The sequence below is a fragment of the Sminthopsis crassicaudata genome, chromosome 1, assembly GCF_048593235.1.
Source record: "Sminthopsis crassicaudata isolate SCR6 chromosome 1, ASM4859323v1, whole genome shotgun sequence".
Taxonomy (NCBI): Eukaryota; Metazoa; Chordata; class Mammalia; order Dasyuromorphia; family Dasyuridae; genus Sminthopsis; species Sminthopsis crassicaudata.
In genome coordinates, this window is record NC_133617.1 from 28,850,156 (window position 1) to 28,877,228 (window position 27,073).

At 39.2% G+C, this 27,073-nt stretch overlaps 1 protein-coding gene across 2 annotated transcripts in view; it reads right to left on the bottom strand.

Moving 5' to 3' along the window:
- Nucleotides 1-27,073, bottom strand: part of RPH3A (rabphilin 3A) — a 179,590-nt gene that overhangs the window by 20,009 nt on the left and 132,508 nt on the right. For both annotated transcript variants that reach the window (XM_074297249.1, XM_074297241.1), the window contains 4 exons: nt 24,654-24,733; nt 14,944-15,018; nt 11,768-11,877; nt 7,383-7,509 (listed from right to left, as the gene is read on the bottom strand). In XM_074297249.1, coding sequence (XP_074153350.1) covers nt 7,383-7,509; nt 11,768-11,877; nt 14,944-15,018; nt 24,654-24,733 — 392 coding nt within the window. The remainder of the gene's footprint in view (nt 1-7,382; nt 7,510-11,767; nt 11,878-14,943; nt 15,019-24,653; nt 24,734-27,073) is intronic.

Consider the following 27,073-nt stretch of genomic DNA (forward strand, 5'->3'; position numbering starts at 1 on the left):
CTTTCCTTTCTGGAGATATGTGACCTTCAGTAAGTCACTCTCCCCTTCTCAGGGTCTCAGTTTCCTTCTCTGAAAAATGAGGGCAGTTGAGCTTACTGGCCTCTGAGGTCCTTCCTGGCTATGCCATTCTGGATTTCTGATTCTTCCTTTCATTTTTTATTAATTTTTTTTTGATTCACTTTGCTGTTCACTAGCAACTCCAGCAGAGGGCAGATGAGGAAAAGTTCAGCTGGAGAAAATTCACTTGGTCTTTCTTAAGCAGTTCTACTCCCATCACCTCAATCCCCACCATGGGGAAATCAAGGCAATGTCAAATGCTGCAGAGAAAGTAAGAAGAACGAGGTTTCAGAAAGGGTCATTAGACCTGGCAATGAAGGCTCCCTGGTGACTTCTTGTAATTCTTGGCACGTGACACTCTTCCCAGTTCTGTTGCCTTTTTTCTTACTGAATATGCCCCACACTCTCCTCGCCTTTGCCTCCTAGCTTTACTGACTCAAATTCCACCATATGCAAGAGGTCTCTCCTGGTCTCCCTCTCATCTCTTTGCCTTGTCCCCCAAATGCTGGTACCTTTCCTCTGAGGTTCCCTCCCATCTGCACTGATAATCTCTGGGAAGCTAGGTAGCTCAATGGATAGAGCATCAGTCCTGAAGTCAAGAAGACCCGAGTTCAAATCAAAAACTTGCTGTGTGATCCTGAGCTTCACCCTGTTTTGCCTCAGTTTCCCTATCTGTAAAATGAGCCAGAGAAAGAAATGGCAAGTCACTCCAGTATCATTGCCAAGGAAACCTCAAATGGGCATAAAGAATTAGACACAACTGACCAACAACTTGGATAATCTAGTTGTTTACATGTGTCTCTCCCATTAAATTGTGTGCTCATTGAGGACAAGGGCCTGTAGTCCCAGTACTGAACATATAATATGCAGTTAATAAATGCTAGCTAAGAGCTACTGACTGGCTTTAATGGTGGATTATGGGGTTGGATTCCAGTGAGGGCTCTGTCTCTTATTAAATGACCTTGGCCTATTGTATCTCCAATATGTTTTTAAAAAACAATAATTATCCTATTATTTCCCTTATCTCCCTTAAGGACTTTTCCTACAACCTCATAATAAGGTAGGGAGAAATTCCTTCATCACCCTGAGAAGCTTTTTGGTCCTGATCATTAAATGGAGGCACTTAATGCTACATAGGTCACAACCAGTCACTAGTCCCAGTTATGCCCCTCAGACAGATATAAAAAAGTCATTCAACAATTGGTTATGGAGGGCATTTCTTTGCCTCTGAAGGAGACCCTTGGGCTGAGGGTAATTTCTCTCCCTCTTTCCCCTTCCCATCAGTCATGGCATTTAGCAGCGGAGGTATTTGCCTAGAGTAGAAGCCCCTTTCAGAAACTGAAAAGTCATTTCTGGTTAGTTGTGGAGGAGGAAGAATAAGGACTATTTTCTAAGGACTAATAAGACCAATTTCTCTACCTAAGTATAAATGTGAGTCTTAGTCCCTTTACATGGTCTAATAAACCCCCAGCTTTCTTTGACTCCTCCCCAATGCTTTTCTCTATAAACGACAAAAGCTGGAACTTTTAACTTATTCCTTTATGCATCTATTGCTCTGCCTGGTTTAAACTCCATGGAACAAGATGCTTCTGAACCCAGTACACCTTGTTCTCCTCTCACCTCTCAGTTATCCTGCCCCCTTTTCTGTGTTGTCCCCTCCCCCCCATTAGATTGCAAGCTCCTTGAGGGCAGGGGCTGTCTCTTTTTTTCTTTTAAAATTTTTTTTTTGTTTTTACCAATACATTTAAAACATTTTTTACATTTATTTTTTTTAAACTTTGAGTTTCAGATTCTCTCCCTTATACCTACCCCCAGTCCCCATTAAGAAAGCACATGTGAAGTTAAGTAAAACATTTCTAGAAAAGTCATGTTGTGAAAGAAAATATCCATCTCCCTCCAAAAAAACCCTCAAGAAAAATAATGTTGAGACAAAGACAGAGACAGAGACAGAGAGAGACAGAGACAGAGACAGAGACAGAGACAGAGACAGAGACAGAGACAGAGACAGAGAGAGAGAGAGAGAGAGAGAGAGAGAGAGAGAGAGAGAGAGAGAGAGAGAGAGAGGGAGAGGGAGAGAGAGAGAGAGAGAGAGAGAGAGAGAGAGAGAAGGAGGGAGAGAGAGAGGGAGAGAGTGAGGGAGGGAGGGAGGAAGAATGTTTCAATCTGTATTCAGACACAATTAAGTTCTTTCTCTGGAATTGAATAGGATTTTTCCTCATAAGTCCTTCAGTATAGTTGTGGATCATTGTATTGCTGAGAAAAGTCATTCACAGCTGATCAGCCCACAACATTGTCATTACTTTATACATAGTACATTTCACTCTGCTTCAGTTCAGTTGGAGAACTGTCCAGGTTTTTCCCATCATTCAGGAACTATCTTTTTTAAAAAATTATATCCCCAACATAGTGCCTGGGACATGGTAGGCATTTAATAAATATTTATTAATTGAATTATATGATTATTGGATCTTCCTCAATACATTACCTTCCTCTATAAGAATCTAAACCAGGGGTTCTCAAACTACAGCCCACGGGCCAGATGTGGCCCACTGAGGACATTTATGTGGCCCGCCAGGTTATGGCAAATGGGCTGAGGGGCGGAGACAGAGTGTGAGCTTTTGTTTTTACTATAGTCCAGTCCTCCAACAGTCTGAGGGACTGGCCCTCTATTTAAAAAGTTTGAGGACCACTGCATTAAACATCTGAGAGCAAGATGAAGGGTCTGACTTTGGGGTTAATGTCTCAGTTTGGGTCAGTTTCTCTCATGGCAAATTCCAAAGTATTTTGTGGGTTTCAACTCCCCCCCCAAGACGATGGAACCTATGTTATAATAACAGTAGTAATAACATAACATTTGTATAATGCTGCCATTTATAGAGTGCTTTAAGATTTATCAAGCCCTTTTATTTTTTTCTCTTGTAATTTTCACAACCATATTATAAATGAAAAAAGAACTGGACTTGGAGTCAGAGGGATCCAGGTTCAAATTCTGATTCTGCCATTTTCTTTCTCTCTGACAAGTCACTTTCCCCCTTAATTTCCTCATCTGTAAAATAGGAGCTTGTATTAGATGATCCCTAAGATACCTCCCAGCTCTCGATCTATGACCAACCTATGAGGCAAGTACTAGTAGCCTCTAGTAAATTTCTTTGATGAGCTCTGAATCCTAGTCTTCCTAATGGGAAGTCCAGGGTACCAGCTACAGCGCTACACTGTCTCCAGCCTTTAGGGAGTAGTCCATTTGGGGACCCTGGCCTGACTAATGGTCTTCTTCTAGAAGAACAAGACAATCACGAGTCTGCTGAAGGAAGCAATTATTCTCTAGTACAGATTCCCCAGTACAGGGAGAATTCAAGTTGGGGGGAAGGGGTACAAGTGCGCCAGCTACTACTGGAGCTTCCTGAAGAATGGGACAAAGCTCCCCCCACCCTGCTCCTCCACCCTTGCTTTCTTTCTTTCCTCAGAGAGAAGCTTCTATGGAAGTGATTTCTCTGATTAAGAAAATGCAATTACACTAGAAAGAGACAGCAAACTACTAATTATCCCGGGAAGATCCACATGGGAACATGTAATTCCCCAAGGCTCATGGAGGAGATTGACTCTGAGGACTCTGGTGTTTGTGATCATCCTTCTTGTGGCTCATTCTTTTCACCTGTATTATAAAAACCTCACATAGCATGAAAATAATCCTTTGCTGGTGGACCATATGGTGACATGCTGCTCCCCCAAGCCTCCCCATATCTACTTCCTGAAAAGGGATACACTGTCAGCTGTAAGGTAGGAAGGGGACAAAAAAAGAGTGATCAGCCTGGGAGAAAGAGGGATTCCATTCCAGGGGCAGTCATAAACTAGGTGACTTGGGACAGACTACCTCCCCTCTCTGAGCCTCAGTTTTCTCATCTGTCAGATTGTGCAAAGTATTGGATATCCTATCCAACTCATGAATTCAGCTAACTGTCCAGCCCTGACATTTGTTGTTCGAAGGCTCCCTCCAACCCTGAAATTTCCTGTTCTAAGGCCCTTTCCAGCCCTGACATTCCCTGTTCTATACTTACCCCAGCTCCAAGTTCTAAGAACAACTTCTCCATTCTGAGGGTTCTCTAAGGTTCCTCTTATCATTCAACAGGAGGAAAAATGGGCAGGGATTAAGGAGGAACTACTAGAGTTTTGTCACTTCCCTCTTAGATCTCTCCTCAGGGCTCTGTTCATTCTTTCCCACTTTCATGCCTTTTCTAGCACCATTCATTCCCTTAGAAATTCTGTAAAATCTCTCTTCTGTTCCTGTCCACATCTCTCATCCTTCAAGGCCTAACTTGTTCAATTGACACTAAAAATAATTTTGCTTGTAACAGTCTCATGGAATATGTCCTATGACATGGCGGAAAGAGACATAGGCTTGGAGCCAAAAAAGAGAGCTGGGATGGATTCCTGCCTCTGATATTTCCAACTGGGGGCCTCTGGGCCAGTTCCTTCTCTCTGAGCCTCAGTTCTATATAGACACAAAAGTGCCTCCATTATTCAAAGAGACCTATATGAGTGTCAAATGAAGTACTTGACATAAAATGCTTTGCAAACCTAAAATCACCACTTGATTGTGCCAGTGTAGAAAGAATCCTGGCTTTACACTCTGAAGCCTGAATTTGAAATTTGCTATGGTCACTTCTTGTAGGACCTTGAGTGTATCCTTATCTCTCTGGACCTCGGTTTCCTAATTTGTAAAACCAAGGAGTTGAATTCGATGGCCACTGGGGTCCCTTCCATTGCTAACTCTATGATATTGCCATTCTCAATCATCATCATCCTTTGCATTGGTCTCTTCACCCCTTATTGAACAGTAAGTTTCAAGATTCCAAAGACTGGGTCTTAACTAAGCTTTGTGTCTCCCCTAGTTCTAAGCATGGTTCTCTGCACATAGTAGGTACTTAGTAAGTGTTGGTTGATTGACTAAGTCCCCTGTGAGCCTGTGGGAAACTTGAAAGAAGGGACTGGGCTTGACATATTTTTGCATCTCCTCAAGCACAGCCTTGAACATTGTAGGTACTCAGAAAATATTTAGTGAAAGCATTTAATAAACACTTGTTGACCAATGAATGAATGAAATTTTCCCAGACCTCTTCTGGACTTTTCTGATCCTCATTTGCTCATTTGACCCTTAGCATAGACTGTCTCATTTTACTCTGCAGATTCTCCCTGGTCCCTTGAAAATACTGCAACAGGAGTCAGAAGAACTAGATTCAAGAGAGCAAGATTCCAAATCAAGAGAAAGCTGGAATCAAATCCTGCCTCTGTCTCTTACTAGCTGTAAGATTTAGGGAAGGACATGTTGCCATTTGAACCCTCAGTTTTTTAAATCTGTAAAATGGGGGAAATAAACCAAATGAAATCATGGCATTACAGAACCAGTCATCAAGGTAGTAGATAGATCACTGGATTGGTTATTGAAAAGACATGAGTTTGAATCCTGCCTCAGACACTTACTAGTAGTGTATGACTCCAGCCAAGACACTTAAACTCTTTCAGCCTAAATATCCTCATCTCTGAAATTGGGGTGATAATAATAGCAATACCCACATTTGCTACAATAATCAAATGACATAATATTTATAAACTCTTTGAAAATCTTAAAATGCCATATAGTTATTAGCTTTAATTACTATTAGAATCATGAAATGTCAGAGTTGGAAGGCACCTTAATCTCCACATGACCAAACGCTTTTTTATCAACAGCTTCAACCAGTGATCGATCACCCGGACTCTTCTTGAAAGCATCATATAGAATGATCATGGTCACTGAAGGGCTTGAAAAGTTGTAAAGGTATATGAAATAGAATATAAGCTCCTTGAGGACAGGGCTTTACATTTCTGTTTTTGAAATGCTTAGCCCAGTGTCTGGTATATTGTAGGTACTTCACTTCTCAGTGCTCAGTTCTATATCATTCTTATGATTACTATAAAGTACAGAGAGGGAGTCCACCTGTTTTGGTGGGAGGGGGCAGTTCCTCATCTGGGACTTCCCAAGGAAATTACAAATCTAGCACAAAATTACTGTTATTAATTTTTTTTAATTATTAAAAGGGGCAGCTACGTGGCACAGTGGATAGAGCAGTAGCCCTGAAGTCAGGAGGATCTGAGTTCAAATCTGACCTCAGACACTTAACTTCCTAGCTGTGTGACCCTGGGCAAGTCACTTAACCCCAATTGCTTTAGGAAAAAAAGAGGAAATAAAAAACCCAAAGTTACTGTTATTATTATCACTAATAATTATTAGTGATAATAATAACAGCTAGCATTTATATAACATTTAAAATTTTGCAAAATAATTTACAATTATCTAATTTGATCTTCACAAGAATTCTGGGAGGCCAGTGCTAGTATTATCCTCATTTTACAGATGAAGAAACTGAGGCAGAGTTCAAATGTCAGCCAAATGTCTGAAGCAGAATTTGAATTCAAGTCCTTGTGACTCCAAGACTGTTACAGCCATAGAACTTCTTAAACTTTTTCTACTTGCAATCCCTTTTTGCTTGAGAAATTTTTACACGATCCCAGATATGTAGGTATATAAAATATATATTAAAATAAAATATTTCTTGATAATAAAACAAAATTTCACAACCCTCGTATTCAGTTCTGTGACCCCCATATGGGGTCTTGACCCACGATTTTAGAAACTTTGCCCCAGGCTAGCCAGTTGTTATCATTACTGTATCAGTTCTTTAAACCTCCTAAATTGTCTTTGATAGATAACCATGTGCTTTCCTTCTTTCCTCCCAAATCTCAGCTTTTTTTACCTTCTTTCTTGTGCTTGTTATTATATATATATATATATGTATGTATGTATACATATATATACACACACACACAAACATCCATATATGGTTTTATATATATATATATATATATATATATATATATATATATATATATCATGTTTTGTATGTATATGCATGTGTATGTATATATACATATATGTGTGTATGTATCTGTGTAGTATTCTATCTCCCACCTCCACACCTTTGCACAAGCTTTTTCTATTATTTCCTTAGTTCTCTTCAAGTATTTTAGCACAGTATTATCTTTAGTTCCCTTAAGGCTCATTTTCAATTACTCCTCCATATGATTCGTACTCTCTTCCTAAAATTATTTCATATTTTCTTATCTGCAGACATATTGTTTCCTTTTATAGAATATAAGCTTCTTGAGGACAGGGACTATTTCCTTTTTGACTCTATCCCCAGGGCCCAGCACAGTGTGGGAGCTAGAAGAAAAATAATAATCAATGGGTAATCAGTGTTTGGTGAATTGAACTGAACTAATGAGCTCACAGGGATGACCCGTTCCAGGCAGATGTTGAAATTCTTCTTCTGGTTAGGTTTCAGTTTCTTCAGGGAGAATCGGGTTTCCCCAATGAATTCGTTGTGGCCAAATTTGTCTTCGTCACAGACAGAAATCCTGAGATAAGAATGATAAAACAAATAAGAAGAAGAATAGAAATCATTCAAGAGATTCCACTGAACAATAATTAATAAAGCGTGCTCTGTTTGATGTTCTGTGCTGGAAGCTCAGGAAGGAAGTTTGAAATAAGGTACAATGCCTGCCTTCAAGGTACTGACGGTCTAGTAAATGATAAGTGACATTTACATGGAGCTTTCTTGTCACAAAGCCCTTTATATAAATTGTAGAATTTACAGCTTACAACCACCTTATGGAATAAAAGGATAGGTATTAATATCCTCAATTTACAGATGGGAACACCAAGGCTCAAAAGGGGAAGTGATTTACGCAAAGTCACTCAGCTAATGAGTGGTCTCTGGACTCCCAACCTATATTCTTTCCATCATTCTACTTGGTATTCAGATGAAATAAGATAAGGCTAGGAATAGGGACTGAATTTTTTATTTCATAATGATAGGGAATTCTCTTGGGAGGAAATTCCCTCTACAAATGCAGATAGGGACCATCTTTGCCTAAAACTTCCTGGAGCATTAAGGGACCAAGTGCCTTGCTCCAGATCACACTGTTAGTATATATCAGAGTGGAATTTGAACACAGTTCTTCCTGGCTTCAAAGCTGGTTCTTTAGATGTCTTGATGAGTAGAAAAAGATAATGGGATTATATACTTAGAATTAGAAGAGATTATTAATAAGTCATCTAGTCCAAAGATGTCAAAGAGAAAACTGGCCCAAGTGAGGCAGAACCAGATTAAAAATGTAAATGAACAAATGACTCAATAAAATAACAAAATAAACAAAGCTATCAATAAATAAAAATAAATCAAAAATAACAAAATCAATGAAAAAACCAAAATAAATAAAAACAAGATCGAACATAGATAGTGTTAATATGTGGCTTTCTAAGTCAAGATGTCTCTTGCAGAAAAACCTTATGTATGGTTTAATGGTTCCTGTTTTTATTTTAGGTTGACATTCCCAAATTAGTCCAAATCCTCTCATTTTGGTTTGTTTGTTATTGAGTTGTGTTTCTTTTGGAGAGGTAGTTGAGATTAAGTGTCTAGACTAGGGTCACACAAGCTAGTGAATGTTAAGTGCCTGAGGCTAAATTTGAATGCAGATTCTCTGACTCCACAGTCAGTATTCTCTTCATTACACCATCTAGCTGCCCCTCTTCTCATTTTGTAGAAGAGAAAACAAGCCTGGAGAGTTGGATTCCAGCAGTAGTAGGTAGCAGTGTCAAGATTTGAACTCAAGTCTTCTTGATTTCAAATTCATCACTCTTTCTATAATGCTCTCTACTTCCCCTAGCATTGACTAGATTAAACAGAGATAATAAAAAATAATTAAATTCATTAACTGGCTAATTACTCCCTGTATAACCATGGACAATCCATTTATTCAGTTTAATTAATAATTATTTTTCTAAAAGTTGAAACTGGGTCTCTATATTCTGGCCAGGCTGGAAGTGCAGCAGCCATTCATGGGATCAGCCTCACTGATGATAGGCTTATAAGCTTTGACCTGCTCTTTTTCTGAGTAGCCTCAGGTTTGATCCTCCTCAGGTAGCCCTGTGACCCATCTTATGGGATCAGACTGAATGAGAACATCTGATTGACCATAGTTTCCCTGCAGCTCAGAATTCCTGAGCTCAAGTGATCCACCAGCCTCATTCTCTCCATTAGCAGGGATGACCAATGTGTTCCGCCTCAACAATTGAATTTTTAAAAATTTATTAAGGGAACAAAACAAAACAACCAAGGAGTTTACATTCTACCAAAAAATTAGTTGTCGGGTTAATCGACTAATATGAACTTTCAGAAATGTAAACCATAAAAATAAAACTATTTCTTGGTGGCAGGGTTGACTGGAAGCTAGAAGAGACAATAGAAATTAGATTTCAGTCATATCCAAAGTCAAAGAAACCTTAAGTACTTTAGTTAGAAACCTAAGGTTTGGGCCACATTCAAAGTCACACAATCAATTATTTCTCTTCGGGTTTTTATTCTCAGTAATTAATCAAATCAATCAGAAGATTGACCTTAATCAATAGTTAATGTAGTTATAACTCTTTCCTGCCTAAATATCTTTTTGAAAATTTTGTCTTCTCTAAGAAGCCCTCCTGGATTAATTCTATTTGAATTAAACTTGTTCTTTATTTTATTGGAAAAAAATGTATTAAAGGACTATTAGATGGCACAATGGATAGAATACTGGTCCCCATTAAATCAGAAGGACATGACTTCATGTGTCTGACTTACTATCTATATGACTCTGGGTAAGTCACTTAACCTCAATTGCCACCCCCAAAACTGTGTTAAGAGCTTACTGTATAATAAGCACTGTGTTATGTATTGGGGATATAAAGGTAAAAAAAGGTAACTGCCCTCAAAAAGCTTGCATTCTAATAAAGGGATACAGTATTTTTTACAAAGTGAATAGGATATAATATGAGGATGGAGGGATTACTAAAAACCAGAGATAGCAGAAAAACCAGTTAGTATGAGGAATATGTATAGTTTGTTTTTTGGCTTTGGAGGGAAGGAGGTAGAGGGAATTGGACTAGTGACTTCATTAGTATAGAGAACTCCCAGTGAGGAAAACTCCCTCTAACTATGTAGATCATCAACATACTGCAACTTACAGTATTCAAGGGTGGCCTGAGGCACTGAGAAATTAAGTGATTTGTCCGGAATAAGAGAAATGATTTTTTCTCTTATATTAGTAACTAATTATTGAATTAGGACTAAGGAATTTTTTTTTTTTTGCCTTTTGATTTCTTCATTGAGAAATCAGCCCTTGTAGATTATTCAGCCAGCCTTTGAAGTACAGGGCTAATAATGAAATGAAATCTCATTCTTAGAGAGAGATCAACATTACTAGACTGACATTATTAGAGTGAGATTTACCCCACAGAAAATTTACATCTGATCAAAAGGTAAAGAGATTTTGGACCCAGTAAATTCCAGATCATTATCTGAGTCTGAGTGGAAGTGGATTCTCCCTTTTGTTTAGATCAAAGCTTCTACCAGGCCCCACATGGGGATACATAACCTAAAGTGGGGCTTGTAAAACAAAAGGTTTCTGAATGCAATGACTACCAATTAATTCAAAATCAAATGTATAATGAATTCGAGTTATTTCTGGCAGTGCTTGTCTATGTTGCACAACTTCCCTGCAGCCTTGATTCTGAACACACAACATGGGCATTTTGCATGTACAAATGCTGCCAGAAACGCCTCAGCTTAGATTCTAGACAGAATCGTATAAAAATTTCCTGAGCAAAAAGGAGGAAAAAGTTTTTAAAATCTTGGTTTAGATTGCCTGAGAAGGGGTAATCTGGGTAGAGATAAATCTCCTAGTTCAAGATTGAGAATGTCAGTCATATCCCTCAGGCCTTCATTAGAATAAGTCCATTTCTCATCATAGTATTTAGTCTCTTATTGTTTAACTAATCAGAATTACTTACTCTGTTAGGAACACCTACTCTTCCAAGGGCACATAAGCCAGTTATGTGGCTTATGAGGGCTAACCAAATGACCATTCTTTTATTAATTATCCACTAACCATAATTAACCAAATGATTACCCAGAAATTGTCTCTCAAACTTTTTTTTCTATATAACAGGGGCCACAGTAGAGAATATGCATTAGATCTGAATCCAGGTCTTCTTGACCCTGAAACTAGGCTTCTATTCACTCTACCACTCTGCACAATACACAAAGAGAAGCAATATAAAATAAATTTAGGAATAATGATTCAGACATTGGAGGGCTTCCAATTCTAGACTGTATAATATTCAGGGGGAATAGGGAGTCATATAAGAATTTTGAGCAAGAGAGAAATGTGCATTAGGAAGGCAATTCTGGCAGATGCATGGAAGATGACTGGAGAATGAGGAAGAAAATGGAAACAGACCAATCTGGAGGTTATTGAAATAATCCAGATAAGAGGTGATGTGGCCTGAATTAGGCTGGTAGCTATGTGTGATGGGATGGAGGGAAGAGATGTGGGAGAGGGGAGGGAAGGGAAAGAATCAAAAAGGCTCAGCAACTGGGTGGATATAAGGAGTGAGAGAAAGGGAAGAATCTGGTCTGGCATTCACATTTCCAACTTGGGTGACTTGGCTCTCTCTGACCCAAGAAGACCTCAGCCCAGCCCTGATGCTCATCCCAAATGATCCCAATTCAACTTTTCCTCTCTTCCCCAGCGTCCTCCTTTCTCCTTCCTCATCTCCTCCACTTCTTTCCCCACCTACCTCAGGGTCTTCCTTTGCATGTCCTCATCAGTAATGCCATGATAGACCAGGGTTTCGTTCCAGATGGGATTTCGTGTGTTCCTTAGAGTTTTTGTCCGTAACTTGTTGGACTAGGATTGAAGAGAAAAACATGGACATTCAACTCAGCGTGGAGTCAGATCATGGAACCCAGTCTTTCTGGTTCTGAGATTCTCCCAATATCTTCTCAAAGAAATTCTATTCCGCACTCACTCCATCCTCCCGAGGATAGAACTCTGTATAGGATGTCTGCAAAGCTGGATTCTGACACTAAATTTGTCTACACCTTTTCCTATGACTATGAGCAAATGATCATATATATATATATATTTTTTTTTTTTTGAGGCTGGGGTTAAGTGACTTGCCCAGGGTCACACAGCTAAGAAGTGTTAAGTGTCTGAGACCAGATTTGAACTCGGGTCCTCCTGAATTCAAGGCTGGTGCTCTATCCACTGCGCCACCTACCTGCCCCCTGATTTTAAAATCATAAACCTCAGTTTACCCCTCTGTGAAAAGAGGTTTAGAGTTAAAGGAGACTTTAAGAGATTAACCTAAGATTCTCCAATAATAACAACCCACTTTTTAAAGATCATTTTAAGGACTAGAAAGTAGTTTCACTTCAAAGCCCTGGGAGGTACATTACTTGGTTGGTTGTTCTTTTTTCTTGAGAAGTCCAAAGTGACATCACTATATTAGGGGTCAAGGAACAAAGTGTAAAGCTGTGGTTGGTCATACCAATATGAGCTTTGAAGGCTCCATCATAGATCAGATACAAATAGTCCATGGGAACATTTAGAATGGAGATGGCTCTAAATTTATACATCTCCAAGGAAGTAGATAATGCAAGGGAATGTTTTATGAATGAGGAAACTTAGGTTCAGGGAAGTGAAACAATTTTGATGATGGTCATCCAGAGAGTTCAATTTGGTGTGTCAGCCTTCTGGGAGAACGGACACTAACATTTTGGAGGAGATGGTGAAGGCCTATAAGGTATTGTGATATACAGGGTGGATTGAAAGGCCATGGATTAGGGAGAATTTACCTATCAGATCTTTGGAGAAGAAAGGAATTTATGACCAAATTAAAACTAGAGAACTTTATGAGAAGTAAAATGGACAACTTTGATTACATTAAGTTAAAAAGGTTTTGCACAAAGAAAATCAACAGAAACAAGATTAAAAGGGAAGTATAAAGCTGGGAAAATTCTTTATAGCCAGTATTTCTGATAAAGGTCTCATTTCTAAAATATATGAAAAACTGTGTCAAATTTACAAGAATACAAGTTATTCCCCATGGATATGAGGAATATCCCCATAGCCAAAGGATGTGAACAGACAATTTTCAGATGATGAAATTAAGGTCATCTATAGTTATATTGAAAAAGCTCTAAATCACTCTTAATTAGAGAAATGCAAACTAAAACAATTCTGAGATACTACTACATACAACTCAGATTGGAAAAGATGACAGGAAAAGATAATGATAAATATTGGAGGGGATGTGCCATTACTGGGTCTGTATCCCAAGGAAATCATAAAGGAAGAAAAAATATCTCCATGTGCAAAAATGTTTATAGAGGCTCTTTTTGTGGTAGCAAAGAATTGGAAACTGAGTAGATGCCCATCAGTAGTGGAGTGGCCGAATAAGTTATGGAATATGAAGGCAAGGGAATATTATTATTCTGTAAAAATGATGAACAAGCTGATTTTAGAAAGGCCTGGAAAGATTTACATGTACTAATGCTGAGTGAAACAAGCAGAATCAGGAATACATTATACACAATAACAGCAAGATGATCAACCATGAAAGACTTGGTTCTTCTCAGTGGTTCAGTGATTTAACGCAGTCCCAAAAGACTTTGGACAGAAAATTCACCTGCATCCAGAAAAAGAACTAAGGGGACTGAATATAAATTAACATGTGCTATGTTCACTTCTTTTTTCTGTTTTTTTCCTAATCTCTTCCATGTTTTTCCCCTTTTGTTTTGATTTTCTCTCTCCCAACATGATTTATAAAGGAATATGAGTTAAAAATAAATTAAAAAGAGAAAAAAAAGAAAGACCATTTGGTCTTTAGAAAAGAAGACTTAGAAGAGCTAGAGCTAAAAGGGACTTGGTCATCTAGTCAACCCCTCACTTTGCAGATGAAGAAACTGAGGCAAATAGAAATTAATAATTTACCCAAAGCCATACAAGTCATGGTTATTAGAGATGGGACTTGAATCCAGGTCCTGTGCTTCCAGAATCAGCTATCTTTCCACTTTATCATGCTGTCTCCCATGATAATTATCCTCAAATATTTTAAGAACTAGTTTTTAGCCTAGTTCTTCCTGGCCCCAGTTCCAGGAGAAGTGGATAGAAGTGCAATGAACCATTTCTTAGCAGCTAGAACCATCACAAAGTGGAAACTGGATGCCTTGGAAAGTAATAGCTTCCTTCCCAATGGAGATCTTCAAGCAAAAAGCTTATAGGAGTTTGGATCAGGAGAGGCTATTTGGTCCAACACCTTCATTTTGCAAATGGGGAAACTGAGGCCCAGGCTAGTAAAGACATTTGCTTATGGCTACATAGGTATCAAACATCAGAGGAGAGATTCAAATCCAGATCTTAAGACTCCAGAACCACTGCTTCGCTTTTTTGTTCATTGCACTTCTCTGGTTTGGGAACTAGATGGCTCCCAAGGTCCCTTCTGACTGAGGTTGTCTGTTTCTATGATTCCATTAAGTATCAAATTTAAGTCTCCCAGTCCCAACATGAGGGCTGAGTCCCTAAGGAGACCATAGGCAGCAGGCAGGTCTGAGAAGATTCTTTGCAAGGGTCACTATTGGCCAGAGTAACAGCTAGCTCAATTTCCCCAGTCAAACCCTGAGTATAGAGAACAGGGATCCACCCTCAAGCCAGCCTTCTTCCCTTTCCCCCAGTTTCCCCAGTAGGGTCATGTTTCTGGACTGACAGCCAAGTAAGGTAGCCCAGTCTCTCTTTTTGGAAATGGTGAGGCTTGGTTCAGCCTCTCTCATTCGAGGGGGCTTCACCCTCTTGCCCCATGGCATTATTCTGGGAACAAGGAGCTATTTTCAGGCTCTCTAGTAGTGTAGCCTTGGGCTACTTCCAGGGCCCATCTGCTGGGGAGATGTAGAGAGGCCCCCGGCAATATGTTACCTTGCTGGCGCCAGGCAGAAGGTGCAGCTTAACATAGGGATCAGCCAGGCCGTTGGAGTCCATCGGCTTTAATCCCTGAAAAAAAAAAAAGAAAGAAACCAGTATGAATGCTGCAGTCAGAACAGGAAGACTAGTGTATGGTTCCAGGCTTGGCTACTTGTCACTTGTGAGACCGTGACTGAACCATTCTACTTTTCTGGCCTCAGTCTCCTCGTTTGTAAAGTTGGACTGACTGGCCTTTAAGGTCTCCTTCAGTTGTAATGCTATAATTCTAGGGTAGGTTTATCATCCAATCATCATGCATCGATTATGTGACTAGTACGGGGCAGGCTCTGTCCTAGGACTTGAAGATTTTTGTTTCTGTTCAGCCATTTTTTAGTTGTGTCTGATGCTTCATAACATCACTTGATGTTTTCTTGACAAAAGTACTAGAGTGATCTGCCATTTCCTTATCTAGCTCATTTTACAGACGAGGAAACTGAGGCCGAGTGAAGTGAATTGGTCAAGATCACACAGCTGGTAGATGTGCAAGGCTGGATTTGAACTCAAGAAGATGAATCTTCCTAATTCCAAGCCCAGTGGGCTATCCACCATACCACCTAGCTGCTTCAGGGAGGTGAAAATGCAAAGATTTAAAAAAAAAAATGGAATAGTCCTTGTCCTCAAGGACATCCTACTGGGGGAAATAATATGTGCCACAAATACACAGAAAAGTATATACAAAATAAATGTAAGCTAATTTTTTTCAGCTAGCTAGATGGAACAATGGTTAGAGCACTGGGCTTAGAGGCAGCAAGGCAGAACCCAAATCCTATCCACACTAGCTGTGTGATCCTGGGCAAATCACTTAACCTCTGTTTTGTAAAATGGAAATAATAATAGCATCAGTAAAATGGGAATAACAATGGCACCTTTAAACAACAGCATCTGTAAAATGGGAATAACAATAGCACCTGTAAACAATAGCATCTGTAAAATGGGAATAACAACATTTGTAAAATGGGAATAACAATAGCACCTGTAAACAACAGTATCTGTAAAATGGGAATAACAATAGCATCTGTAAAATGGGAATAACAATAGCACCTGTAAATAATAGCATCTGTAAAATGAGAATAACAATGACACCTGTAAACAATAGTATCTGTAAAACAATAGCATCTGTAAAATGAGAATAACAATGGCACCTGTAAACAATAGCATATTTAAATGGGAATAACAGTAACACCAGCCTATCAGGGTTGTTGTGAGGATTAAATGAAGTAATAATTATAAAGAGCTTAACAGCAACTTATGGATAGTGCTATACAGATGTTAACTCATGCTTGATGATGATGATGATGATGATGATGATGATGATGATGATGATGGTAGTGATGATGAGGTGATGATGATGGTAGTGGTGGTGATGGGGAAGGCACTAGCAGCTGGGGGATCAGAAAAGGTATAGAAGGTGGTGCTTACACTGAACTTTGAAAAAAACAAGAACGAATTCTGAAGGGCAGAGGAAGGAGTGCTTTCCAGGTATGATGGAACCAACTGTGTAAAAGCATGGGAAAAGAGAAGGGGCATCCCACATGAGAAGCAACAGAAAGACCTTAAAATGAAAGGAATAAGTCATAACAGACCCCAAAGGAGTTAGGAGCTTCAGTATGACATAGGAACACACCAAGCCTTCACATATAATTTATTAATCCTTCCTGACACTTCATTTCTCAAAATATATTTGTATCCATTTAGTTGTCTGCCAATTGTGCACATGTGGGAAGCAGGGGAGGTGCTGTTATCTCCAAGAGAGAGATGATAAAAGTGGGATCCATGGAGGGAAAAGGATTTTCTTGAGATCACATAGTGAATCAGGGGCTGAACCAGAATACAAATACTCAGCTTGCTGAGTCCAAAGGGGAAATAGGGAGCAGAAGGGAGAGGTAGGGTGAGGGCAGCTCCCTCTTTTCCCATCCTTCATGAAGCATAGCTCTTGGGTAACCCATGACAATGAGACAGAGATATCAGAGGTATAGATCTTTCAAGGAAGTCTTTCACTCTGATGAGCAGAGAGTGATGGAGGGATGGAGTTCTGTAAAGAGCAGTAACAGTATCCAGCAATACCCAGAAATTTCTACAATATTTCTTATATTTCTCCTTTCCCTCATATAACTATCACTGTAGTTGATTCTCCATTGCCTCTTATCTGCACCATTCAAGGAGTAGTTATTTACCTTACTTCCCTTCATTCTATGACCTTCCTGCTATATCTCACATGAGACATGACATCCCCTGCCTCCATGTTTGGTCCCATGCCTGGAAAGTGTTCTTTCCACACTTCTGTCCTATTTCTCTTTAACACTCATCTCCAATACCACTTTCTGATAAGAGAGCCTTTGCCATCTCCCTTCTGTCCTCCATATCAAAATTATCTTCCAAAGTCCCAAGTCCAACCAAATCACTCTTCAGCTCACAAACCTTCAGTTGCTCCCACTTGCCTCTACAAAAGAACTTATAAACTTGGCATTTGTTTCCTTCCATAGTCTGATTCTAAACTACTTCTCAAATATTATTTCACATTAATCCTCTTCATGCTCTCAAAAGTCCAACTGAATTAGATCATTGAATATTCTTGAACTGTACCTGTTATTCCCTGCCTCCACACATTCTCAAGGCTTTTCCCCCCTAATCTAAAATTGCTCCTTCCTCTTCTCTGCCTTTTAGAATTTTTTTCTTCCTTCAAGACTCTGCTCAGGTGTTACTTCTTCCAGGAAGTCTCAACCCACCCCCAAAATATCCATGCTCTTTCTCTCCTTAAATATTCCATGAGAACAATGCTCAGGTCTCTGCTTTGCTTCTTGAACTCCCCACCCTACACTACTGCAGTAGGATATTAGAAACCAATGTCCAGTGTTCATTTTCTGAGCCCCAGTTAGGACTTGGTCCTTCCCCAATTTTCAAAGGAGGGGAAAGAGGAAAAAATGGGTGACTTCACAAAGTTAAGAAGAATGAGAATCGTGAAAGGGAGACATGCTCCATATGCCGCTGTCACTGCTGGTGACCAATAAGAAACCTGGCAGGAGAGAGAATGCGGAGATAAAAGGGAAAAGATGGTAAATGAACTCCGAAACATGCCAAATGGCCATAGCCATCCTTGTGACTGAGAAACAAACTGGAAGCAATTGGTATCTTCATATTCTTTGTTTTGTGTTGACTGATGCTTTTCTAAGAGAGCACATACAGCATCTCCAAATCCTTATTTGTTTTACTTTCTGTTTTTACTTTTTTTTTTTTAAACTTAAAGAAAAATTGGTTTCCCAGTCACCTCCACACCACACTGTTTGCAATCTTTCCATCATTCTTACCTACCTCCCTCCCCAGATGGAGCCTTGGACTCTACTCTTGGGATGCCAGGTTCTGATAAGTAAGCTTTAGTCTGATTTTCCCTGGAATATGACTTTCACACTACCATCCAGGGATCTCACAACATAATACAAATCTTCAGCTCCCCTTTGTGTGTTGTCTTCCCTCATTAAAATATCTTGCTTGTATTTGTCTTTTAAGCACTTGACCCAGCACCTGGTATATAGTATGGGCTAAATAAAAGTTCTGTCTATCTACTTATCTATCTGTATTATCTCATCATGACTCATTTTAATGACTGTGTGTGTGTGTGTGTGTGTGTGTGTGTGTGTGTGTGTGTGTGTGTGTGAATGTGTGTCTCCTTGGGAATTAAAAAAAGCCAAACAGCACAATGGATAGTGATGTGTATCAAAGAGTTTATACTGAAATATTTTTTACATAAAAACACAATTTTATGAGAACACCAGCTAGGGGCTCAGATGAACAAAAGAAATTTTATTGATTTATATATTTATTCCTAACAGCAAGAAAAAGACTATTCATTTTACCGTCTCTCCCCACCTTTTCTTTGGTTTCATCCAGAGAAGTATTTAAATGGAAAACACAAACCCTAAAGATCCTGGTGGAGGGATATTAAGTAGTGGAAAAACCCTTCCATTAGGGAGGAGCTGGGAATATCACCACCACTAGTTCTCCTGTTCACTCACTTTTATTTTCCCTTTTCCCTCCTCCACATTGCCAGATGCAATCTTCCCTGGCAGATTATACTCATCTGTATTTATGCTTTCTCTCCTCATTAGAACACAAACTCTTGAGGGCAAGGAAGGATTCACTTTTTAATTTGCGTACCCAGAGATGAACTCAGTGGACTCAGCAAACACTGGATGCTTAACCAATGTTGAATTATTGAATCAAATCAAAATGAGGCAGAGGAGAAAGGGGCTTTGATATGATTTCACGGGATTGAAAACATCCTGCTATGGTGAGAGGCTTTTAGGATAATAGACTCATCGATCTAGACCTTGAAGGAACCGTATCATGCTACTGCAAGAGGCTTATAGGATAATGGGCTCATTAATCTAGAGCTTGGAAGAACCTTATCATGTTACTGTGAGAAACTAATGGGATAATAGGCTCATCGATCTAGAACCTGAAGAAACTCCAAAGGCCATCATCTAGTCCACCCCTTTCATTTTACGGATGAAGAAGCTGAGTTTCAGAAAAGTTGTCAGCCAACCAACAAACATTTATAAAGTACCTTTTAATCAAATACTCTCATAATTATTTCATATTTATCCTATATATAACTATATTATACACACACACACACACACACACACACACACACACACACACACACACACATATATATTTGCTCACACTGTCTCCCCCACTAGATTGTAAGCTCCTTGAGGATAGGGACATTTTATATTTATATATTATATATATTTTATATTATATATTCTTTTTAAATTCTTAGAACTTATCACAATACCTGGTATTTAGAAGGTGCTTAATAAATGTTTATTGAATTGAACCCCAGCTAAAAACAGTTGTCATACCCAGAGAAGTAAAGGCTAGATGTTCATGTTAACCATACGGAAAAATTACTAACAACCCAAGGACATCTCAAGGTGACAAACTGAAAAGTGGCTGGCACAGACCAGAAAAGAAAGCCCAGGCAATCTGTTATCACCCTTCTCTGGTGAAAACTGAGAGCTGTCTACATGCGATCAAGAAGAGGTCTGAACCTTGGGTCTCTTGGGGAGACCAATAAGGAGGGCAGAGCCCCCATTCCCATGGCTCTTAACCTTCCTGACCTCTCAGGAGTCCAAGTTAATTACCCCAACTGTCATTGGTGCCCAGGGAGATATAACCAGCTCAGAGGCTGGCAGGTTCAATCAGCAGATCCGGCTCCCAGGCTGACACCATGGAGAAATAACTGTAGCAAATCCATCATCCGGATGCAGGGAGGCTAATTACAGCCATGCCAAGTCTCTGCTAAACTCTTTTCCAAAGGTCTGATCAGAGCTGAGCTTGCTGAGAAGGATATCACTTGCTTCAGGTCCCCCGGGCTCATGCCGGGGCGGCCCAGGCTAAGTTAAGCCTCCCTGCTCTGACACTGAGCAGCCCTGCATCTCTTTCTCCCGGCACATCCCCTGGAGAAATACTCCCACAAAGTAATTCAATTTGGTCATTCACTGCCTGGGCGTCAAATCCCCATCATGTCACCAAGCTGCCTTCAGGTGGGAAATGAAAGGGGAGATAACAGGGCCAGCTGCCTATTAACCCCTGTCTATAAGCTGCAGACCCATCACTTCCTCTGGAGAAAGTTAATGAGGGAGATGGTGTGTCACACAGGGAAGAGCAATAAGCTAGGTGGGAGTCAGAAGAACTGGCTTCGAGCCACCATCTGCAGTTAACTGATCATGTGAGAATGAGCAAACCAAAAAACTGCTTTAAGCCTCAGTTTCCTTAGCTGTAAAAAGTTGATAATATCACCTGCTCTGCCTACCTCATTGTGTTATTGTGAGGAAAGACCTTTAGAAACTGCCCAGAATTTTCTTACGTGAGCTATGAACATGGCGGTCATGAATCTATAGACTTCTTCAAGCCTCAGTTTCCTTAACTGTAAAATGTAAAAATATCACCCGCTCTGCCTACCTCATTGTGTTATTGTGAAGAAAGACCTTTAGAAACTGCCCAGCATTTTCTTACATGAGCTATGAACATGGTAGTCTTGATTCTATTGACTAACAACTATAATAATCAGCACTTACATACCACCTTAAAGTTTTCAAAACACATATTTACTCATCATACCCTACTGGATTTACACAACAACCCTGGTAGGGAGTTTCTATTGCTAATCTCATTTTACATGTCAGGAAAGTGGTTCACATAGCATTTAAATAACTTGCAAAAAGGGTCACACTGCTAGTCAATGCCTAAGGCAGGATTTGAATTCAGATCCTAAGTCCACTGGTCTATTAGTATATTATTAAGTTGTCTTTAGGCAAGCTTCTGCTATATTTATTTTTTATTGATTTTTTAAAAAGTATTCTGCAACAACAACAACGAAATTCGGTTCTGCACATATATATTGTACCTAGGATATATTATAAGATATTTAATATGTATGGGAATGCCTGCCATCTAGGGGAGGGGGTAGAGGGAAGGAGGGGAAAAATTCGGAACAGAAGGGAATACAAGGGATAATGTTGTAAAAAATGACCTATGCAAATGTACTGTCAAAAATGTTATAATTATAAAATTAATTTTAAAAAAATTTAAAAAAAATAAATAAAGTATTTGACTTCCAGAGGAAAGTAGCCAGAATGGCAAAGGGTCTTCAGTGCATGGTATAAGGGACTGATATAAGAAAAAAGGATGTTTAACCTGGAGAAAGAAACCTTGATGACATACCAGTTGTCTGAAGGACTGCCCAAGGGAAGAAAGATTAAACTTTTTCTGTTTGATCCCAGAAAGCAGGACTAGAAACAGGATGTGGAAATTGCCAAGACTGATTTAGGACTGATTTCAGGAAAAGCTTCCTTCCAATTACAACCGGTAGGAGTCAATGCATGTTGATCTGTGAGAACATTTTCATTGTGAGTTTTTACACTCAGAAATCAGCAAGCACTTCAAATCAGGGCTTGATTTATTGTATTTTTGATTGCCTAAACATAAGAACATGATGGAGAAAATTTAATAATGCAGATGATTAAACTTCAAAGTAGGTCATAGGAGTAAATATCTGAGGGAGGATTTGAATTCAGATCTTCTTGACTCCAATTCCACTACTGTAAAAAGCTACTTAAAAGCTTTTCATTCTATATAGTCTGGTAATTATGAACATGATGATATCTAATAAAATATTGTTATGTTGCATCTGACTGTTTATGACCCCATTTGGGGTTTTCTTGGCAGAGATACTGGAGTGATTTGCCATTTCTTTCTCAGCTCATGTTACAGAGGAGGAAATTGAGGTAAATAGGGTTAAGTGACTTCCCCAAGACCTCATAGCTAGTAAATGTCTGAGGCTGGATTTAAAGCCATGTCTTTTTGACTCCAGGTCCCACACTCTGTTATCACCTAGCAGTCTATATTTTTTATAGTGTTCTTAAAAGTTCATGGGCCAATATTATGTCCAGGTGGTTGTGAGCAATATTTCCGTCTATAAAGATCTTAAAGTCCCCATATAGTTTAATTGTTGACTTATCAAGGATATCTGTGCATTTGTCTTCCTCATGAAAACATTGTCATCTTTTAGTTTTGTGAATTTCTGGTACAAAATTCTAGTAAATGCTGACTTTGGGAGGGTTTTTTTGGGCAACCTGCTGAGATACGGACACACTTGTCACCATTTCATTGCATGGTCTTCATAGGTCAATAAATTGAGGCTTTTAAAAGAAATGTTTTTTGTAATTTCTTGTGGCAGTGATCTGATATTGATTTCCTTTTGTAAATATATAAATCTTTATATTTCTGTAAATAAATGCACATGATTCAACTGTTTGATGCTACATTGCTAATAATTAATTAGTGTAAAGTAGTTGATATAGTTATATTTGATTAAGTTCATAGGACTGTTGCTCATAGAGGGCCTTTTGATTCTACTCTTGGATCTTAGTTGTTTCATAAGCTCTATTTTGTAGATAAACCATTTTCACTTACATTGTGAATTCCTTAATGGCAGGAACTGTCTGCTGTCTTTCTTTGTATCCCCAATGCAAAATACAGTGCCTGGCACAAAATAAGTGCTTAATAAATACTTGTTGATCGACTATTTGACAAATCCAGTGACATATACTTGCCACTTTGTGAAATGAGGATAATTTTTACAAAAATATTTCTGCAAATTTTTACCATGCAAAATGTTCAAGTACATTTATCAATATCAATATTCTTCCTTTTGATCAATAAGTATTCTTTTTTTTTATAGCTACCTTGGGATAATACACTTTTTTCCATTAAAATTTTCAGGATTTGGAACTGAGAGTCTTCTAAATCTATTACTGATGTTTAATCCTGCAATAGGTGTTTGTTAAGACTGGTATTTTGATATACTGTGGGTCATATCCCATCCATACCTTCTCATTTTGGGCCCCTCTTGTCAATGTCTTTCCATGTTCTACCTTCCACTGAGGAGCCATTCAATATACTGGGAAAATCTTCCCTTTATCTTTTGAAATCATGTGGTTATCAAAGGAACACATGCAATGCCCCTTAATCATTCTTTGCTTTTGTTATTGGGACTAGCCTACCTCCCTTCTTAGTCACATACTTTTTTGATAATATTTTTTATGCTCTAATGCAAGCAGGAGGTATAGCACATAAGGTGCTGAGTTTATCTCCCTGAGTTCAAATCCAGAATCAGATACGTACTAGTTGTGTGATTCTGGCAAGTCATTTAACCCTGTTTACCTCAGTTTCCTCATCTGTAAAAATAACCTGGAGAAGGAAGTGGCAAACCGATCCAGCATCTTTGTCAAGAAAACCCCCAGTGGGATTGTGACTGGGGGAAAATAATGACTGAACAACAAGAATGGACTCCTGTCCATTATGTGTTTCTCCATTGTCCTCTGGTTGACCCAATGCTTTAATTCTTAGGAAACTAAGCATTCCAAACATTGATTAAATTCAACTTAGCAGCCTTTATTAGGTATCTTCAAGGGCTTTTAAGCCATATGGTTATTAAAGAGCTCAGAGGAAGCTTTTTGTCACCCTGGGTGGATTCTACTACGAAGAATCAATGTAAGCATATGGCCAAGAATCACAAGATGGGAATTGATGATAGTGCTAGTAAAGATAAAATAATAACAAAAAAATAAAGAAGTGGGAAAGGGAGAAGGAAAAGGAAGAGAGCTAGTATTTCTATATCACTTTGAGAATTGCCAAGTGCTTTATATACTTACCTATAGGTAGCAATCTGTTTCCTTCAGGGGAATATCCAAGTGAATGAAATCATAATTCATTCAAATATCAAAACACTATCAATTAATTGATCAATAAATATTGATTCAACACCGCACTTGCAGAGGCACTGAGCTAAGTGCTGAGGTTATAAACACAAAAACTAAATAGTTCCTGCCCCCCAGGGATTATTTTTGTGCAAATGACTACTGAGCTCCCTTCTAGTTCTCTGATCATCTGATTTCATGATTCCATGAGCTTACATTCTATCAGAGGAAACAATATATCTATGTTGAAATGGATACAAAATATATGAAAAAGAAATATAAAATGAATACAAGTTATATGATTGATGAAAAGGAAGGGAAACAATAGTCGCTGTAACCGTAGACCTCTGCCTACCCAGTACTACCTAGGAGTTCAGTGAGGTAGGGGAAGGGGCATACCTTGGCCTTGATAATGGTGCATTGCAGGGAGCTGTTGTTTTGATCATAAAGAAGACTGAATTCCAAAGCTCCCAGGGTAGCTGATGGGGAAGAAGAGATAAGAATCAGAAAAAGAGAAACAATCAACCTAGGGAGAAAAAAATGAGTCACACCTATCCAAGTACTAATTCCCTTCTGATATTCTGGATCACAGAGGCAAGATGTTAAAACATTTGCAAACAGCCTTCACATACAGGGTATAAGGAAAAAGTTAAGGATCTGAGGTTTTCATGTGAATAGCATTTGTTTGGATGAGGCTGTGAAATTGGGCAGAAGTGGAGAGTGCTGGATTTGAAGAATAATGTTCAAGGTTTGAATCTCAGCTCAGCTACTTAATATCTATGTGAAACTCAGAGACCTTAAATGACTGCCCACAGTCACACAGCTAATGTTGGAGGGGGATTCAAATATGGACTTCTGATTCAGAATTCAACATGCTGTCTCCTATACCATATGACTATAATAAAGAATTCTAGGAATTCTCAGAATATGTGGTGTATTTCAATCTCTGAAAGTTGTGGAAAATCCAACAAGAGATGTTGAAAAATTTCATTTTCCCACAATCTTGAGGGAGAAAGCAAGAAAGTCTTCAAAAAAATTTTTCTTCTTAGCCCCTCTTGAGCCTTCATATCTTTATCATTTATTCATTTGTCAAACATGGATTAAACACTTACAGTGTGACTAGCTCTGTGCTAGGGAGACAGAGGTAAAAATACCGCCCTGAGGTTGAGCTATCCTTATGAGTGGGCAAGGACCTAATCCATGCTTCCCAGTCAGTTCCAGACTCTTCTCTACATGTGAGCTGGCTATCTGCAAATTCATACTTGCAGTATCTGTGCTATTCCCCCAACCGTAACTTGGACCCAATCATCAAACCAACATGACCTTTGCTACTGGAAAGAACCTGACAATCAACTCCCTATTTCTTCACATGCAATGTCCGGGACAGCCTAAATAGAGAACCCTTCTCCAGCCTCCCTGCCTCCCTCCCTCCCTCCCTCCCTCCCTCCCTCCCTCCCTCCCTCCCTCCCTCCCTCCCTCCCTCCCTTCCTTCCTTCCTTCCTTCCTTCCTTCCTTCCTTCCTTCCTTCCTTCCTTCCTTCCTTCCTTCCTTCCTTCCTTCCTTCCTTCCTTCCTTCCTTCCTTCCTTCCCTTTCTTCTTCTTGAAGCAATGCTAGAACCTAGTTTTCTGATTCTTCCTAATGTCCCTTCAAACTTTTCCCCATGCCCCTCTCAAGCTCCTTCCTGGTTGGATCTCAAGCTTTGTGGCCCTAATGTGGTAATTAGCTTCCTTTAAAGGCTGTAATAAGTTTTCCCAGAGAAGCCACCTCCCTGGGAAACTGAATAATTCATCATCTTCAAAAGTGGACTTTTTGTGCCAGTCTATTATTTACAGTTGATAAGCCAAGTTACTTCCTGGGCACCATGCCCCGCTCTATTACTTATTTAGCAGCCATTAGAAGCACTTAGGTCTGGGGATGTGGCAGGAGTCTTGTCGGACCCTAATTGGAAATTCCCATCCTTTCAAAGAGATGGTGTCCCCACTTCTGCCCTAAAGAGCATAGCAGGCCTTTATCAAGACTTCCCACAACCTCACCCCAGAAATGGCTGCCTACTGAGGCCCACAAACTCAGACCTAAACCAACTCAGACATGTTCCCTTCCATGCATATAACACATGGATCCCTGTGTTCTCTTTGTCTCTGAAAAATAAAAATACAATACACAATGTACCTTTTTCTACTGTTGTGTAATCACAACAAATGGGATTAATGATTTCATGTTGAGTTTTCTAGGAAGAAATAGTGGAATGTCCTCTAGCTCATTTTACAGATGAGAATACTGAGGCAAACAGCAGTGCATGACTTCCTCAGGCTCACACAACTAGTAAATTGCTTATCTCAGGAAGATGTCACTCTGATTTCAGGCCCAGTGCTCTATGCACTATGGTGGGATTAGCTGCTCCATCTTACTTACATCTAAGTTCTTTTTCTCTCTCTCCCTCCCCGTCTTTCTACTTCTCTTGTTTTTTCTGTCTCTCAGTTCCTCTGCTTCTGTCTTCATTTCTGTCTGTCTCTTTTCTTATAGAAGTAAGATGAGATAATATTTGTATATTTGTAAACCACTTTTTGCAAGCCATACTGTTATTAATATGCCTCCATTAATCTTATCTAAGTTTTTCTTTCCCTTCAAATATATAAATGTTTTTTTTTTTAGCTTTGTGATGTTTTCTACCAGAATCCCATTTTGTATTGAATAATTCTCTGTCTGTCTGCCTGGATGTGTGTCTGCTGTCTGTCGATCTGTGTGTGTGTGTGTGTGTGTGTGTGTGTGTGTGTGTGTGTGTGTATCTCTTTCTCTCTCTGTCTCTCTCCCCTTCCCT